Genomic DNA, 16,162 nt, shown 5'->3' on the forward strand with positions numbered 1-16,162 from the left:
TGTGCATGACATTACAGTTCAGAAAATAAATGTGTAATTGTAGAGCCATAGTTCTACTGATACCCACAGTAACACACTTACTATATATCTGATGTCCAGGTATGCTGAATACACCTGCTGTAGACAGTTATTTCTATGTTTAGTTATTATTTTCATATTAATTGTAATATAAAGTAATTTGGAACAACAAGAATAAAACTTTGGACTTTGCTGGATTAGAACTCAAGCTCATCTGTATTTCAGCCCTACACTTATGCCTGCTGCCACAGGAACAAGTGAGGAGCAGCTGTATATCTTCATATTCATTATTAAGTAGGTGTGCTGACTGCCACACAGCACGGTGCAGCATGTTTGTGCTGTGGAAAACCATACAGGATACAATGTATCCATTTGGAAACTGTCTACTGTCTACTTCCTGTCTGCAGGTGTACTGGACTTGCAGGTGTGGGAGAAGGTTGCTTATCATTGTGCATCGCAGCTTAGCGGGTTTGAGCAATGGCAAGAAAAATGCAGCAATGTATCCATTTTAAAATTGAGTACTGTCTGCTTTGTGTCTGGGCCATTAAACCAGGTTTGTGTGGAATTAAGCGAGGTGCAAACATGACAGGCAAAGCTCATCTTGCTTTATCCTTGTGAGCAGTGTTTATTGCGTTTCATCCTTAAAAGGCAAATGTGGGAGTTGAACCATGATCCACAGAGAGCAAGCACTGTGTGATTCATCATGTTTAGCAGGTGTGCTACACACATATGATTCACAGATTTAGTTTATGTGCTCACAGAAGTACATTACATGTAATTTATTTGATTTATCCATTTTACCATGCTTATGCTAATCTGCACACCACACGAATAGTAATATTAAATAAATAAATAAAGGAAACATAAACAACATTACAAAGAAATGTTAGTACACATTATAGATTTTTAAACAAGTCTGGATTTGAAGTGCCACAACAATGAACCTACAAAACACAGTAAAATTTCTCATCCCTCTTTGCCATAGTAATAGCTTTGCAGCAGGAATTCAAATTATTGTGCATGCAAGCAAATCCCATTTAATTCACTGCATTAACAAGACATATGACACTTGTACACTCTCACTTTATACATGTGTTAATTACAGATTTGCTGCAATGACTGATCAGACAACCATTTATGACTATTGTTTGTAGCAATGCAGCTCTGTCTTCTCTTTGACTGGTGTTAATTCTTCTCTTACCTGAACAGTATTCTGAGACATGCAGTCTGTAAGGCATTTTGTATCATTTTCCTTAAAACGTATAACAATATTAAATGTCAATAATATATAGTTTTCAACAAAGGCAGGGAAGTTTGGATATTAGTGAACAGAAACCGAGAAATGTGTGCTGCTTACTTACATTTAAAACCTTGATACAATTACGTCTACACTTAGTAAGTGTAACCTGGGTGACACACCAACTGCAGGTAAGGGGATCTGAATTGCTGTTGTGTTTTCCTTTTCCCTACCAGTAATCATTCACAGTTGCAATCAATTAGCAACTAACATGGAAGGAGTGCCTGCATTATGTTTACAACAGATACTGGGTGCCAAGTTTTTGGATTCAGCAATTCTAATGAGTTGACACCTCATTTGCATATTCACAATGCTTTCAGGCATGAATCTATACTGTAAAAAGATAACCATGTAGCTAGAGAACCGATAGATAATGAGAGTTGTGTATGTGGATAACACAAAAGAAGATTGCTATTACTTTGGATTTGTCTGTGCAGAATACTAATAGTCTTGATAAGGTATGATTGAATTTTTCAGTTGCATGCTAGATTTGTTCACATGTTACTAGGAAAAATGTTTTATATAGATATGTATTAGCAGATGCAATTTTTATTTGTATGCACTTCTTAGAAGTTTACTGATGGCTAAGGCATTTTTGTCAGGGTATTTAACTTTCTCAGATACACAGCCTTACTAACTTTTATCACAAGTGTTACTGTTACAACTGTTTCTTTCACATTTTTCTATGTTACTTCAGTGAAATGTAAATACATTATATTGCCAATTGTCAATGACACAGGAGTGTTAGCCTTCTAGGATGGTCCATAGACACATGTAAGGGAGTGCTAGCACAGGTAGAGGTGACTGGCAATTGTATAAAAATTACTTTTCTGTGGTAAATGTGTAGACATTTTGTGACAGTTTGAAAGCACTTATAACAATTGACTGATGTGTTATTCTTTGTTTGGTGCAAACTGTCATTTGCCTGTTGTTTTGGGGGTGGGGAAGCCAAGTTCCATTTGTGTGTTGCTACAACTCAAAATGTTTTTACAGAGATTTGCTCTTGTTGGTGCTTGTTTTGGATCCAGCCTTGGTTTATGTGTGATTGTGACATGTTTCAACTAAATAACCTTTTTATATTTTAATAACTGCAGTTTTTACTTTCTCCAGTGGGTAATATTGAAAAACTAATAAGTTATATCTAAGCAGGACTTTTATTTATGTGATATTTATGTGTAATATCCTTCTTTTGTGTTTTATGTCAACTAGGACTATGGCACCCAAGCATCCTGATCCCCACAACCCCCTTTTGTGATTCAAAGTATGATGCCATTGTCCAATCCTTTCAGCGACATGATACCTTTCTGCTTGAGAGAGCACATGAGGATATGTCTGGCAGAATGCAGATTTGAAATCAGATAATGAACAAAGTCAATGCCATTGGGGGGGCACAACAGGACATATTATCAGGTATGTCATAGGGCCACTGATATGATTTCATCGGCTTGGAGGAGAGCAGTTGCAGTAGCTCGTGGACAACTGGCTACTGGGGGGGGGGCTGCTACACAGCCACCACTGGCAGGAAATGAAGAGTTCTTATCCATTGTCAAGAATCCAGAAAGCTCAGCGGAAAGTGCACAACAGCATATGATTGATGTTGGTGCTGTTGTTTCAGGTAGGACAATTATGTTCTAGGAGCATCTTCCAGGTAAGCTTACATATGTCATTTTTTAACAATGTCTTGTATAGTAAAATATTGAGAGCAATAGTTAAGCTGGCTTAATATTTTTTATAGATTGAGGCAGTTAACAACACATTCTGGTTCATTGCACATGGGCTTGGGTGCATGTATCAACCAAATTTCAGTTAAAGTATTGTTAATGTACACATAAAGCCATTAAATCATTCCCCCTGTGTTATTGTGATGATGTTGTCCTTACATTTTGCTTAATGTCTTCCAAGACCATCCTCCCTAGCAAATGTGGAGTTATCTGCAAATGGTAAGCCAAACATTTTTATTTCAGTACCGATGAGCATTTGACATTAATATGCATTTATCCATATGTGTGAGATTGGTGTCAGGACTGTATGTGTATTGCTGTACCATCTGTGATAGTGGCACCAGTGTTAGCTTGTTAGCATATATTAAATAAGTAGTGTAGGTATTATTTTTTTCCTGTGTTTATTGCTTAATATCACAGGTGCTCCTAACAGTGGAAGTGTAGGACTCTTACTACCTGATGTCAGAGTATCAGCAGACTCTGATGATGATAGTGGCCAAACACAGACACTGGTGGGGATGCAAAGTTTGAATCTGACACTGAGGTTAACATTCAACCATCCCCTGCATTTCCATCAGACACAGCGAGTAGGCCTACGCAAACCTTTTTCGGTGAGTTCTCACATTTTGTACAGGTGGAGGGTGAGACACTTTATAAGGTAGTGTGGTTACTATGGCTTCAGTGCCTTTTGACTGTGGCTATAGCCAAAGTGTAAGTAAGGTGCCATGCAGGAGGCTTGTTAGTGGTGCTTGGAGGAAGTCTGCTGTCCATCCTCCACCTGATCCTGGTGTCTTTCAGTGCCACTTAACATATGTTTAGGGCCATCATGGCAATGCAGGCACTTTTCAATAGGGCCTATAAGGAAATGCTTAGGGTTATAGATGTGGCACGGGCTGACATGCATGACTACTCCACCATGTTGCCAAGTCAATGAATCGGATGAATGGCATGTTGGAATGGGCAGTGTCTGTGATGGAACATCTGCTTGGAGGGGGACAGCATCCATGTGGATGTAGGTTATATCATCTGATGTTAACCAACATTGATGTGCCCAATCACCATCTCATAATGGCATTACTTCCACTGCTCCATCAGTGGTTGGGGTGTCCACACCCAGAACTGGTAGACCATGGGGTCGTGGACCTGGGTGTACTTGTGAGGAGAGCTCATCCAGCTGACAACAGTCATGTTCAGGTAGCAGCAGTGTATCTGACCATGGGCACAGACATGCCACTTCAATTCCTAGCAGAGCCAGTTGTCATGGTCAGGGACAATGACAATGAACTGTCATCTCTACTATGCATGGCTCACACCTGTCCAACATACCAGGATATTGAGCTAGCATATAGCTTGACTGTGTTCTTGCAGACACTCACACACCAGTTTCACCTGGAGTGCCCATACAGACACACACAAACAACAGTTACATGAGTCAGTTGTGGAGGCTTACAGCTCATTCTGTCTCAGTAGCCATTTGATATGTTATCTAAATGTCTGCCTGTTTCTCTTTTACTCACACTCGCTGACTACCTTTTGTGTCAGCCTAGGCTTCCTATCCCCCACACAATGCCCTGTGCAAATGATCATGGCTGTGCCATATCCATGTTTTCTGTCTTTTGAATTCAGGGATACATAAGTCTTTTGTCTGATGCTCAGGGTGCATAGCTAACTTAGTGCTTAGTATATCTGCATTTGTGATGTTGTTTTGCAAATTGCACTACTTTCTTACATGTGTTTGTAATGTGTACATCCCTTTCAACCTCTTAGACTAACAAAGCTAGACCAAGCCATAAATAAAAGTGAGTTAAAGGCCCAACAATAGGGAGACTTTTTTAAATATGTTAGTCTTACAAACTTTGACAGTTGATAGAATAATGGGTTTTGCATTACTATTTTTATGATTTTTCTGAAGGATGTGAAGTCTGAAACTGAAATGCATGTCATCATTTTCTAACTTCACTCTTTAATGATTTGCCAGTACAAAATTATAAGGCTAAACTGTGGTCATTCTGTGAAAATCTGTACTTTTGGGAGGTATGAATGTGTGAATCTTTGATGCATGAGGCCTATTAGTTGATGTCACATCTTGATGTCATTGCTGTAAAAATCACCCACCTTATACTTACTTACATTAGCAAGTAACAGTATGCACAGATATGCCATTCATTTGTATTCTTAGAGATTTATTTTTGTATTCCACATTCAGCACTTACATTGGAAATCCAGCAGTTGCAAGATTTTTAGTTTGGGGCTGACTCTGTCTGATGCTAGCAATACACAGCCATTACATGGGTAAATAAAGTTGTAAGCTTTGCCTGGCATCAATGTTACTGTATGTATGTGTGTAGGATGAAGTTTTTAGCTCCTTAGGTGGTGAGCATGTGTGCTATCTGTTGCCTCTTGGCATGTGCGAGAGCATTTTGTGCATGACTATGTCTGTCTACACCCACAGCAGCTGCTGGTTCTCTCTCTGACTCCTCACCTTCATGTAGCTGTGGTGACCTTGCCAGTGGTGGTGAGATGTGTGGCTCATCCCCCTGGTGTTCCTGCTGAAGCTACTTTCTCAGGATGATGTTGTGAAGCATGGCACAGACAGTGAAGATTTCAGAACATGTACGGGGATTGTACTGCAGGGCTTCCTCAGATGTATCTAGGCACCAGAACCACAACTTTAGCAGCCCAAACACACACTCTATGATATTTCTTGTTTGAGCGTGTGCCTCATTATAGCATTCTTCAGTTGGTGTGTACGCATTTCTGATGGGCATCGTCAGCCATGGTTCCAGTGCATAACCTACATCTCCTAGTAAATAACCCTGTGGGATATCCACCCTAGAAACATCTCATATGATTGAGAGTTGTGCCAGATAGGTGAGTCATGGTAACTACCTGGGTTGTCAGCACATGCATTCAGGATCATTCCCTTAATATTACACACACTCTGGCAGTTAATGGAGTAGAAGACCTTTCTATTTATGTACACCCTTCCCTGTTCCCCATGTTGTTCTTTGATTTTTACATGTGTACAGTCTATGGCACCCAGGACTTCAGGGTAGTGTGCAGCAGGGTCAAACTCCTGCATAGTTGTGGCTCTGTCCTCATGTGCATAGGGAAAATATATGTAGTCACTGGCATCTTTTAGCATAGTATTCAGGAAGTGATGTAGGATTCTGGATGCTAATGCCTGTGACACCCGCAGCATGTCCTCTGTTTGTGTCTGAAAGGTTCCTGTCACTAATATTCTAAGTGCTACACATACCTTAGTCTCCACTGGTATTGGTTCCCCTCAGTTTGCCCTTGTTCTCAGTTGAGGAAAACAGAGGTTGCAGAGTTCCTGTAGTGGGTCTCTATCCACCATGTAGTGGTCTACAGTTTCCACCTCATGCAGATTGTGAAAAGATAAACAGGGTCTAAACAACCTTCTTCTTGGCCTTTGTCTATTAGCAGCAGGAGCAGAGACTTGGGCCTATTGTATATACACATTAATAAGAGCATCGGCAGCCCCTAACATTCTTTCCATGTAGACTAGTTTCCGTGGCTGTATTCCAATTGGTTTGTGAATTTTCAGAGAAAACCAGCTCTGAGTCTACACGGTTGCTTTATAGCTTAATAACTCCTCTATCTTGGATTGGTTGATTAGCAAACACTTCAGTTGCTTATGGTGTAATTAGCACACCACAATGTTTACTGTGTTTTCACATTAAAAACATGTCAGGCTTTTTGATGACTGTTTCAGAGCAAGGAGGAATGACAGTTAAGTTACACTAATAAGGTTAAGCACTAATAAAGTATGCCTATAGCTAGTGGAGTTTGGTTGATGGGCTAAGTGCATTCATGTATGAGTAGTTTAGATTGTCCAACTTATGACCTATAGCTTAGTTGATTTAACAACATGTTAATATTTTCTACCTCTCAATTATCCATCAAGGTTATTTCTGAAGAAAATTAATGACTAACTTCTTTGAAATGTAAGCAAAGCTTATTCCATAATCTTGCAAGACTTGCTTAATGTATTTCTTATATTTTTCTACTTGTTTAATGTATTTCTTATATTTTTCTATTATTGATATTTATTTTAAGTAAAGCTGCGGTGGTGCAGCGGTAGCATTGTTGCCTCACAGCAAGAGGTTCTCCCATTCAATTCTCGACTGGAGCACCTTCTGTGTGGAGTCTGCATGTCCTCCCCGCAGTTGAGTGGCGTTTGAAAGACATGCATAGAATGGGTGTGCCTTTGTTGAAGTTTGGGCATCAAGCTGGCACCTCAGCACTGTAAAAATCGACTGACAATCATTAGAGGACCGGAGTTCCGCTGTGGCGACCCCTAACTGGGAAAAGCCAAAAGAAGAACAACATTGATATTTATTCTAAGTATTAGATTCTCTATGGTGTTAGCTCTCACAGGAGTGTGATCCAGGCATAAGCTTTCAAACAGAATTGTATCAGACTTTGCATTATAAATGAGAGAGATGTCATCCCGTAGTAACCTAAAAAAAAACATAATGATAGTTCCTAAAGCATTTCTGTGTAGTTTCAAGCTTTCTAATCTTTTGATCTTTTTAGCTAGGTGCTTATTCAAAGGCTATGAAATTCAGCATTGTATTCAATATTACATCAGGTTGGTGAGATATAAAGTGGTGCAATGATCTCCCTCAAGTGACTAGACATGCCCTTTAGAATTAGTTGGGTGATAGTGGTTTTCTCAATTTGCTAAGATCAAAGTTTAAACAGTGCCCTACTACTGACCCTAGATCTTTAATGATGATGTCATTTTTATAACAGGAAATTTTTTTCTGCCATTTCAATTTATGATATTTCTGTCAAGTCTCATGATGCTGCATTTACTGGAATTAGAGATGAGATTTCTAGCACTGCACCAGGTGTATATGTGAACTATCTGGGAGAACTTTGGCATCATTTAATGAAATAATTATGTTACCCAGTTTACAATCATCAGCATATCTGGTTATCCATAACCAATTTCCCAATTTTATATCAGAGAAGAATAGTATAGAAAGAAGACACCCCATTGCAGAGCCTTATGAGACATAACTGGTAATCCCTGTTGGGAACTTAGAGGTAATCCACCACCTTACTTGTTGCATCCTGTTGCTTCACCATTGTTGTATCTGTTGAATTACATACAAATTGACATATAAGGCTGTTTAACTTTTCTTGCATTTTCTTATGTGAAATAGTGTCAAAAGCCTTAGCAAAGTGAAGATACATAGTATGCTCTTCAAGTCCTTCATCAGTTGTTACTGCGACCTCTGCAAAGAATGTGATAATATTTAAAATTAGATATCTACATAACACAAATCCATACTATTTTATAATTAGCATCAGTAGGTTCAATGCATTATTTTGGATAAGGTCCATTATGACCCTTTGTGAACTGATACCACTACTTTCAATCACCATGTGTCAAGGAGATACCTACCTTCTCATGTTTTGTTTAACATGACTGACAGGGATTTAATGTGCCATCATGGATTTTACAGCCAGTGTTCTGTAACACTGCGTAGGAGAAATTTACATATCTCCCATGATACTTTGATAAAGAAAACATTTGTATGGATCTCTCTGCTTGTGTACTATATACATCTACTGCAGAACTTTCGAAATCTGAAGAATTGCAACATAAAGAATCACTGTGTAGTATATAATCTTAAGGCCCTGAAATGCACTGATGCATAGAGTTATAGAAGATCACTTAAGCATTTTCTAAAATATTAGCTTGACACTGCCAGTGTGGAATACAAACAGGTACATATTAGTGCATGTCCCAGAATTAGAATTAATTTAGTATTTTGAGAGCCAACAGATAAGCTGAATTTGAGACACAAAACAAGAATGATGATGCAGTGTAACCTCTTCAGTTGTGCAATCCTTTGGATTGTGATCCACCATGACTTCATTATTCTCCTTTGTTTTTCCTGGTTACTTAAGATGGCTGCAGTGTAAAAGAGCAAGTCATTAAAAGAAAAGCTACTTTACAGTGAAAAAATCCTCTCAGATGTTTCCTGCAGCCATTGTGTGGCTTATGATAAAATCATGAATTGATCGAAAGAGGCAAGGGCAAATCATGGTATAACTGCCTGGCTGCCTTAAAGAAGTTGTATCTTTATTTTTTTGTATTGATTGAAAAAAACTCATATTTCTCAATTCCGCAGCTCGAAGTTTCAGGCATGTATTTGCATGGAGTTCTAAGCCCTCCTGTCTTCTTAAAAAAATTGCCTTACTTCACTTGCCAGACTGATTTGGAAACAGATGAGCATTAGGCCTTATTACAGGTTTGTTCCTCTTAGCTGCAAAACAAAAGAAATGTTCTCTAAATGTGTAGAACTTTTTTTGCAGGAGAACGTTTTTTTCATTAGATCATAGTCAAGTATCTCAGGTGTTCAGTCAAAGTCATACAAGTATCTATAAACATGAGTGCATGTGTGTGTGTGTGTGTGTGTGTGTGTGTGTGTGTGTGTGTGTGTGTGTGTGTGTGTGTGTGTGTGTAGGGGGTTAAAATAAATTATTGTGTCCAATTGTTATTATTTTCATGTAATTATAGTCTTATCTCTTAGGTGCATACAGTCAGTAAATGCATCTTTTATTGCTGGAGATAGCGGCTATCTATGGATAAAAATGACTGATGCTCTTTGCAGTTGCTTAAGTTAACCAGTCATTATTTGAGTTTTGCAAAACTACCATACATTTTGCGAAGCAAGCTGGAATATGTTATTGTGGTCTTTTATAATACAATGAGATATCTGAGCTGTGCACAGTCAATAAAGTTACTGTAACTTATCAATATGGGGTTATCTGTGATGAAATGACTGGATATACGGGGGAGGGTTTGCACTGTATCTAAAAGTAACATCCACCTAAGAGCATCTAGAAGTTGAAACCTATAACTTCTGGGGGCCTAGGGGTTCCTAGACATCTAGCTTAATTAATTTAATTAACCCTCACATGTTATAGTGCAGCCTTGGACAGTTAGGCTGTAAACAGAAAAGGCTAAAAAGTTAGAAAAGATGAAAGAAAGAAAGAAAGAAAGAAAGAAAGAAAGAAAGAAAGAAAGAAAGAAAGAAAGAAAGAAAGTAATATATCTGGATAGTCTGGAGCCTGGACTGGGGAAAACAGGAGAGGGGCACTGGGGAGGTGCAGGGTGACCAGTTTGTATCACAAGAGGCCCTTACAGTTCTTTGTCTAGGGTTCCATTTCAGCTAAGGCTGGCTTTGTTGATAGCAGTCAGACAACTGAGGTGTATATAGTCAGTAATGTAGTTACAGTGAATATGTTTTGAGGCAGCCTGTGGATGAAAGTGACTAACATCTGTGTTCTTTGATCACAGGTAGTGGTCATTAACATGTTGTATTAGAGCCCCACATCATTTCCAATTAGGCTCACCCATTCAATTGCTTACTGGAACCTCCCCTTTCTTTGAAGCCACCAAGCATCATTACCAAAAAAGTTTCTTTGTAGGGATCACTTCCCCCTAGCTAAACAGTAATCTTTACCATTCTGTGTTAGTCTTGGACAAGAACACTGAAAACATTTTCATTTTCATTTTATGCATACTGAGAAGTGTGTGATGACTTCATTTTTTTAGCTGCAACCTACAATGGCTGCCATATTTTTAAGTGGTGTAGTGTGAATGATGGTGATAATGGGAAGGGAGCATTCTGTTTTATCAGGATACCTGCTAAGCTCTGCTTAAAATTGTATACAGTGTTAAGTAAAAGATTAAGCACTCTTTGGGAAATTGTGAAGTAAATGGTGCATGGTGGCATCTTCTTGCATAGAATTTTTCCATGGAAACTAAATAGGCAGAAGCATATTTTAGCAGTTGGATGGACATTTTTTCACCCTTCTCATTAAGGGTAAGATACAGTGATATCAGCATTTTTCATTGGGTACAGAGCAGAAAAAAGGAATGGTTGAGACTATTTTTCTTTTATTTCTACCAGCCATACCTTTATAACAGCTGTGGCTTACTGACTTTGAGGCACAAAAATAATCTAATATCATAACAAATTTTGTAGATTATATAGTTTTGGATTTGTCAGAATTTAAGAACTGTGATAAAATTTTAACAAATGTTATTGGTTAGTATAAAGCCACTCTGGTAGAGTAGAGCGATAATACTTAACTATGACCTAGCCAATCTGGGTTTGATTAATGGCTAGGGTGACTGACTGAGCAGCAGGAAGGGATGGGCATGCCCATCCTGGGTGGGAGGGAATTTGTCATTAATTCTAATACAACAAAAGGGAAGGTGTGGTCCAGAGGGAGGAGTTGACTTCAGATATAATCACTGAGTGAGGGGTGGGGAAAGGGAAGTCAGTACAGTATGTAAAAGATCTACCCCAGATGGAAGCAAAGAAGGCTGTGCCCTCCTGGATGCTCTCAGCATCCATGACTGGCCCCATCAATTCTGGTGTACGTCCTGGGACATAGAGGATTAGCTGGTTGACCCAGAATGGATATAGGGCATGTGGGGGCTGGGACAGTATTAATGATGTGCAGTATGGGGACAAAAACAAGTTACTGTTTAATCTTTTCTTTATTAAAAGCTGACTGAGTGAGAGAGAATCATGTGACTTGCCACAGAGGAATTGACCCTTTCTTTTCAATTAAGTATAATTACACCTGTACTTCAGGATAGGCACACAAACCTAAAGGTTACTATGATCAAAGGATTCAGTCAGAAAGATCCTGTAAATGTTTCATTTGCCAAGTTCTCTTTCATTTGGTAAACACTGATTTTCTGCAGTAGATCTAGCTTTAAGACTTTGGACTACATCAGTCCATACCTCTCAACCTCTTAGAGCAAGAAATCTGGACAAAGCCATAAAAAAATGGAGGGACAAAGGCCCCAAAATAGGGGCAATTTTTAAATATTGCTGTTACAAGCTTAGAAAGTAGATAGAATAACAGGTTTTTGTATTAGCATGAATTTTCTGAAGGATATGAAGTCTGAAACTCAATGTATGTCATTATTTTCTGACTTAAATCACCAATAATTTGCAAATGATTTGCTAGAAAAGCACAATTTTAAGAAAACTGTACCAAAAATACAAAGCAAAAATCTGGCCATTCTGCGAAAATCTGTACAGTTAAGAGGTATGCATCAGTGTGTCGTCTGGGACTAATAGGTGATTATACACATTTAAAGTGTATTAGTCACTTTCAGAAGCACCATAGTTTTAGCACCATAGTTTTAGAATTAATGTAAATTCAGTTATACCCCTCATGTTAAATCACAAGTGATTTTGCAAAAAAAAAAAAAAAAAAAAAAATATATATATATATATATATATATATATATATATATGCACTTTACTATCTCAAAATACTGAAATGTCAAATTTCAGTATCTCGAGGTGAAAGTGACGAAAGTGCAGTTGAGCGAAACTGCACTTGATCGAATTTGAAATGTCGAATCCACTGTTGTGGTGGCACGCTACATGGGATTTGCTGTATTTGTAAGGTGCGGTATGCTGTGGGATATGATTTGCTTGCCGCTGTGTGGATATATATATATATATATATATATATATATATATATATATATATATATATAGCGTGCTGTTTAATTTTTAGTTTCACTGTTTACTCAGCTTTTGTCTATAACCACACCCACAAATTGATGCTACAGTAGTTACTGAGTAGTGATTTGCATTCAACTGGAAAGCATCATGGATAAGCAAAAACAACTTGGAAGAGCTACTTACTAAAATTGTAATTTCACTACAGCATAACCATGTGTTAATTTTCAATGTGAGCTATGCTACCCACAAGAGCTAGTTGACAACTTGTCTTTCTTGGAATTGATAAAAGTGCTGATGCACTGAGCATGAAAGTACAGTAGCTTTTACATTTAATTAAGTGGTGAGTTGTTCTGTGTTCGGTCTTTCATGATGTCATGCCAAGGATTTTAATCTCTGAGAAAAAATCTACAGGGCAGCCCGTATTAACAAAATAAAATGCGCAATTAACACACTTTTTTGTATCAAAAATTGTGTAATTTTATATTGTATATTGTGAAGAAATTATGTCCAGTCCCAAAGGTTTGATACTTAACATTTGCTTCAAAATTTGAGCCAATACATTTTAAAAATGAACTACACTGTGACAGCCTATCATTACCTGATAGATGAATAGCTAATATAGTCTGAAAGCTACAATTTGCACTGTTGTAAAATCTCCAGTGGTCAAATATGGTATTGCAGTATATGTTGAATTTCCTTATTATGTTTTTATGGAAATTTATACCCCTTAAAATTTAGTATGATGTAACTATAATGTCACTTGAATAATATGTGTTATAACATGACAAAATACCATTTTGAGTCATTAGTCCATTTACTTAGTTACACAGGTAAACCTTCATTGTATACATTTCTGATGCCAATGTCATCTTGTCTCTTATAGATGGTGCTCCTGTCTCGCTGTGAAGGCCACTGTAGTCAGGCCTCCAAGTCTGAACCACTTGTCTCTTTCAGTGCTTTCTTGAAACAGCCCTTCAAATCAAGCTGCTACTGCTGTCGACCCAAAGCATCAAAACTGAAGGCTGTACGACTTCGCTGTAATGGTGGAATGAAACTCACTGCTACATATCGATATATACTTTCCTGCAACTGTGAAGAGTGCAGTTAACAAGAAAAGTAAAAAAACAAACAAAAAATACACTGACACTTTAAGATGTGAGAGGAAATGACAAAATGCAAACTAACTTTTTAAGTTTATTATGTGGAATATCAGAGCAAAATAAATATTAAATGAATATTATGCAAGCTCAACCACATTTTATTATGCTACCTACTTTTGTGTTCTGTGGACTCATCAAGGAATAAACTAGGAATATAAACCAGGCAGCGGTAAAACAATTTGGCTGCTGAGTAATGCTTTGCATGGCTAGCTGTTCCTGTGACTTATGTAATGCCTTTCTTGGTGTATACATCCCTGTGTTCAGACACTGGCTCAAGTTACTCATTTGGCTGTTTCCCTTCTGCCTCTAATGAGCAGCAGTCTTGCATAGCAATGCCCTCAGACTAGAGTTCTGCATAGCTGGAAGCTTAACTTAGAGGAAACCCAAGATCAACCGATGATAGAAGTATAATAATTCCTGCCCTCCATCTGCTTTACTCTTGGAAGATGTGACATTGCTAGGCAGTGCATGAGAATAGCAGGCAAAGCCTGCCCTCTGCTTTCCAGACTGTAATTAACCTTGGGATAAAACTGTGGGCTTCGATTTCAGTCACTTAACTGGGTGTGAGCAATTAACTTAAACTAAACAAATGGATCTGCAATGTATGGCAAATTACATGATACTGTAAATCATGTCAACAAATTATAATACATGTCTTCTTGCACATGTTTCATCAAGTGATTAGGGGACTCCAGTACTCTGGCTTTTAAGTTGTAGTAATGTTAAGTTAATTGTTAAGCTCCGAGCACTCAGTATTAGTGAAGCAAATGTACATGTCCTGCTTCCCCTGCCTGAACTGTCTGATGAAAGGAAACTTAGATGAAAAGTTGAAAACATTTACCACCGGCACAAGCAAGCTTTTATTGATGAATCCATGAATTAACACATAGCCTTAAGAGTACTGGTAGCATGCTGAGTGACTGACATGTTTCCTGAAATTGGAAGACCAAAAAAGGTAGATTTTTGATGCAATCTGACTTTATGTGCAGTGACATTAATAATACTGTATTAAAAATGGGGCCGGGAGCATTAGTGTCTTTTTATATATTCTACATGTATATCTATCTATCTATCTATCTATCTATCTATCTATCTATCTATCTATCTATCTATCTATCTATCTATCTATCTATCTATCTATCTATCTATCATCTATCTATCTATCTATCCATCTATCTATCTATCTATCTATCTATCTATCTATCTATCTATCTATCTATTTATCCATCTAGCTAGCTATCTCTATCTTTCTATCTGTCTCTCTACAGTTGCCTGTCTCTTTTAATAATATGATTGGGGAACTCTAAAACCAATATTCTTTCCTTTATGCTATAGCAATGTTAAGTTCATTGTTAAACTCCCTGCATTTAGTATTAGAGAAGCAAATATACATATGCCCTTCTCAGCTGACCACCACAGTTTTTAGAGTCTTTTTAATGTTTCTGTCTATCTATCTATCTATCTATCTATCTATCTATCTATCTATCTATCTATCTATCTATCTATCTATCTATCTATCTATTCACTTTGTCTTTCTATCATTCTATCTCTGCAGTTATTTAGATATTTGTATATTATGGCTAAGTGGAACTTAAGCATTTCTTCTATTTCACTTTCAGAGTTTCAGTTTCAGACCCCCTCCCATATATGTGCATGTGTATGCACAAACTCTCACACACATACATATATGTATGTGTCTACTTCTCATCACCGAATCACAGAAATCCAACTCTGGATTACCAAAAGTGCAGTTCTACGAAAATGGACTTCTCCAAATTGCACTTTGTCGAAAAACGATCGGCATTTCCGGCATTATGTGAAGGAAAAGGTATGGTGTGTTTTATGTATAGTGGAACGTATGCAGCAGTTGCAGCATCCTGGTATGGATTGAGGTACGGTGTGGATAAGGATATATGTACCCTTTTCCTCACTGTAGTGCAGTCTCAGAGTTGATATATTTAAGTAGCAGGGGGTGTAGGGGGGTGCAGGTGGGCTTTCTCCACTGTAAAAATGTTTTTCTTTGTTTTTTTGGAGAAGTCCGTTTTTGTTGCTCTGCACTTTCAGCAATCCGGAGTTGGGTTTCTGTGATTCGGTGATCTGTGAATTCGATGCCGAGAAGTAGACCCATGCACACACACATATACACACACACCACACACACACACACACACACACACACACACACACACACACACACACACACACACACACACACACACACACACACACACACACACACACACACACACACACACACACACACACACACACACACACACACACACACACACACACACACATAAAAGCAAAATAATTGGAATAAATACAAACTACTAAAGATAGTATTACAACAGACACCACATAAGCACACACACATGTAAAAACATTGGAAATGGGAACAATCCAAAATACTAATTGTACCAT

The 16,162-nt window shown here is 38.0% G+C and overlaps 1 protein-coding gene across 1 annotated transcript in view; it reads left to right on the forward strand.

The window, feature by feature from the left end:
- LOC122802668 (norrin cystine knot growth factor NDP) overlaps positions 1-14,782 on the forward strand; it is a 673,208-nt gene extending 658,426 nt beyond the window's left edge. Inside the window, exon 3 of the mRNA XM_044072377.1 lies at positions 13,462-14,782. Coding sequence (XP_043928312.1) covers positions 13,462-13,686 — 225 coding nt within the window. The 3' untranslated portion in view covers positions 13,687-14,782. The remainder of the gene's footprint in view (positions 1-13,461) is intronic.
- The last annotated feature ends 1,380 nt before the right edge of the window (positions 14,783-16,162 follow it).

This window comes from Protopterus annectens, chromosome 5.part0 (genome assembly GCF_019279795.1).
Source record: "Protopterus annectens isolate FY-2018-M chromosome 5.part0, PAN1.0, whole genome shotgun sequence".
NCBI classification, from domain to species: domain Eukaryota; kingdom Metazoa; phylum Chordata; order Ceratodontiformes; family Protopteridae; genus Protopterus; species Protopterus annectens.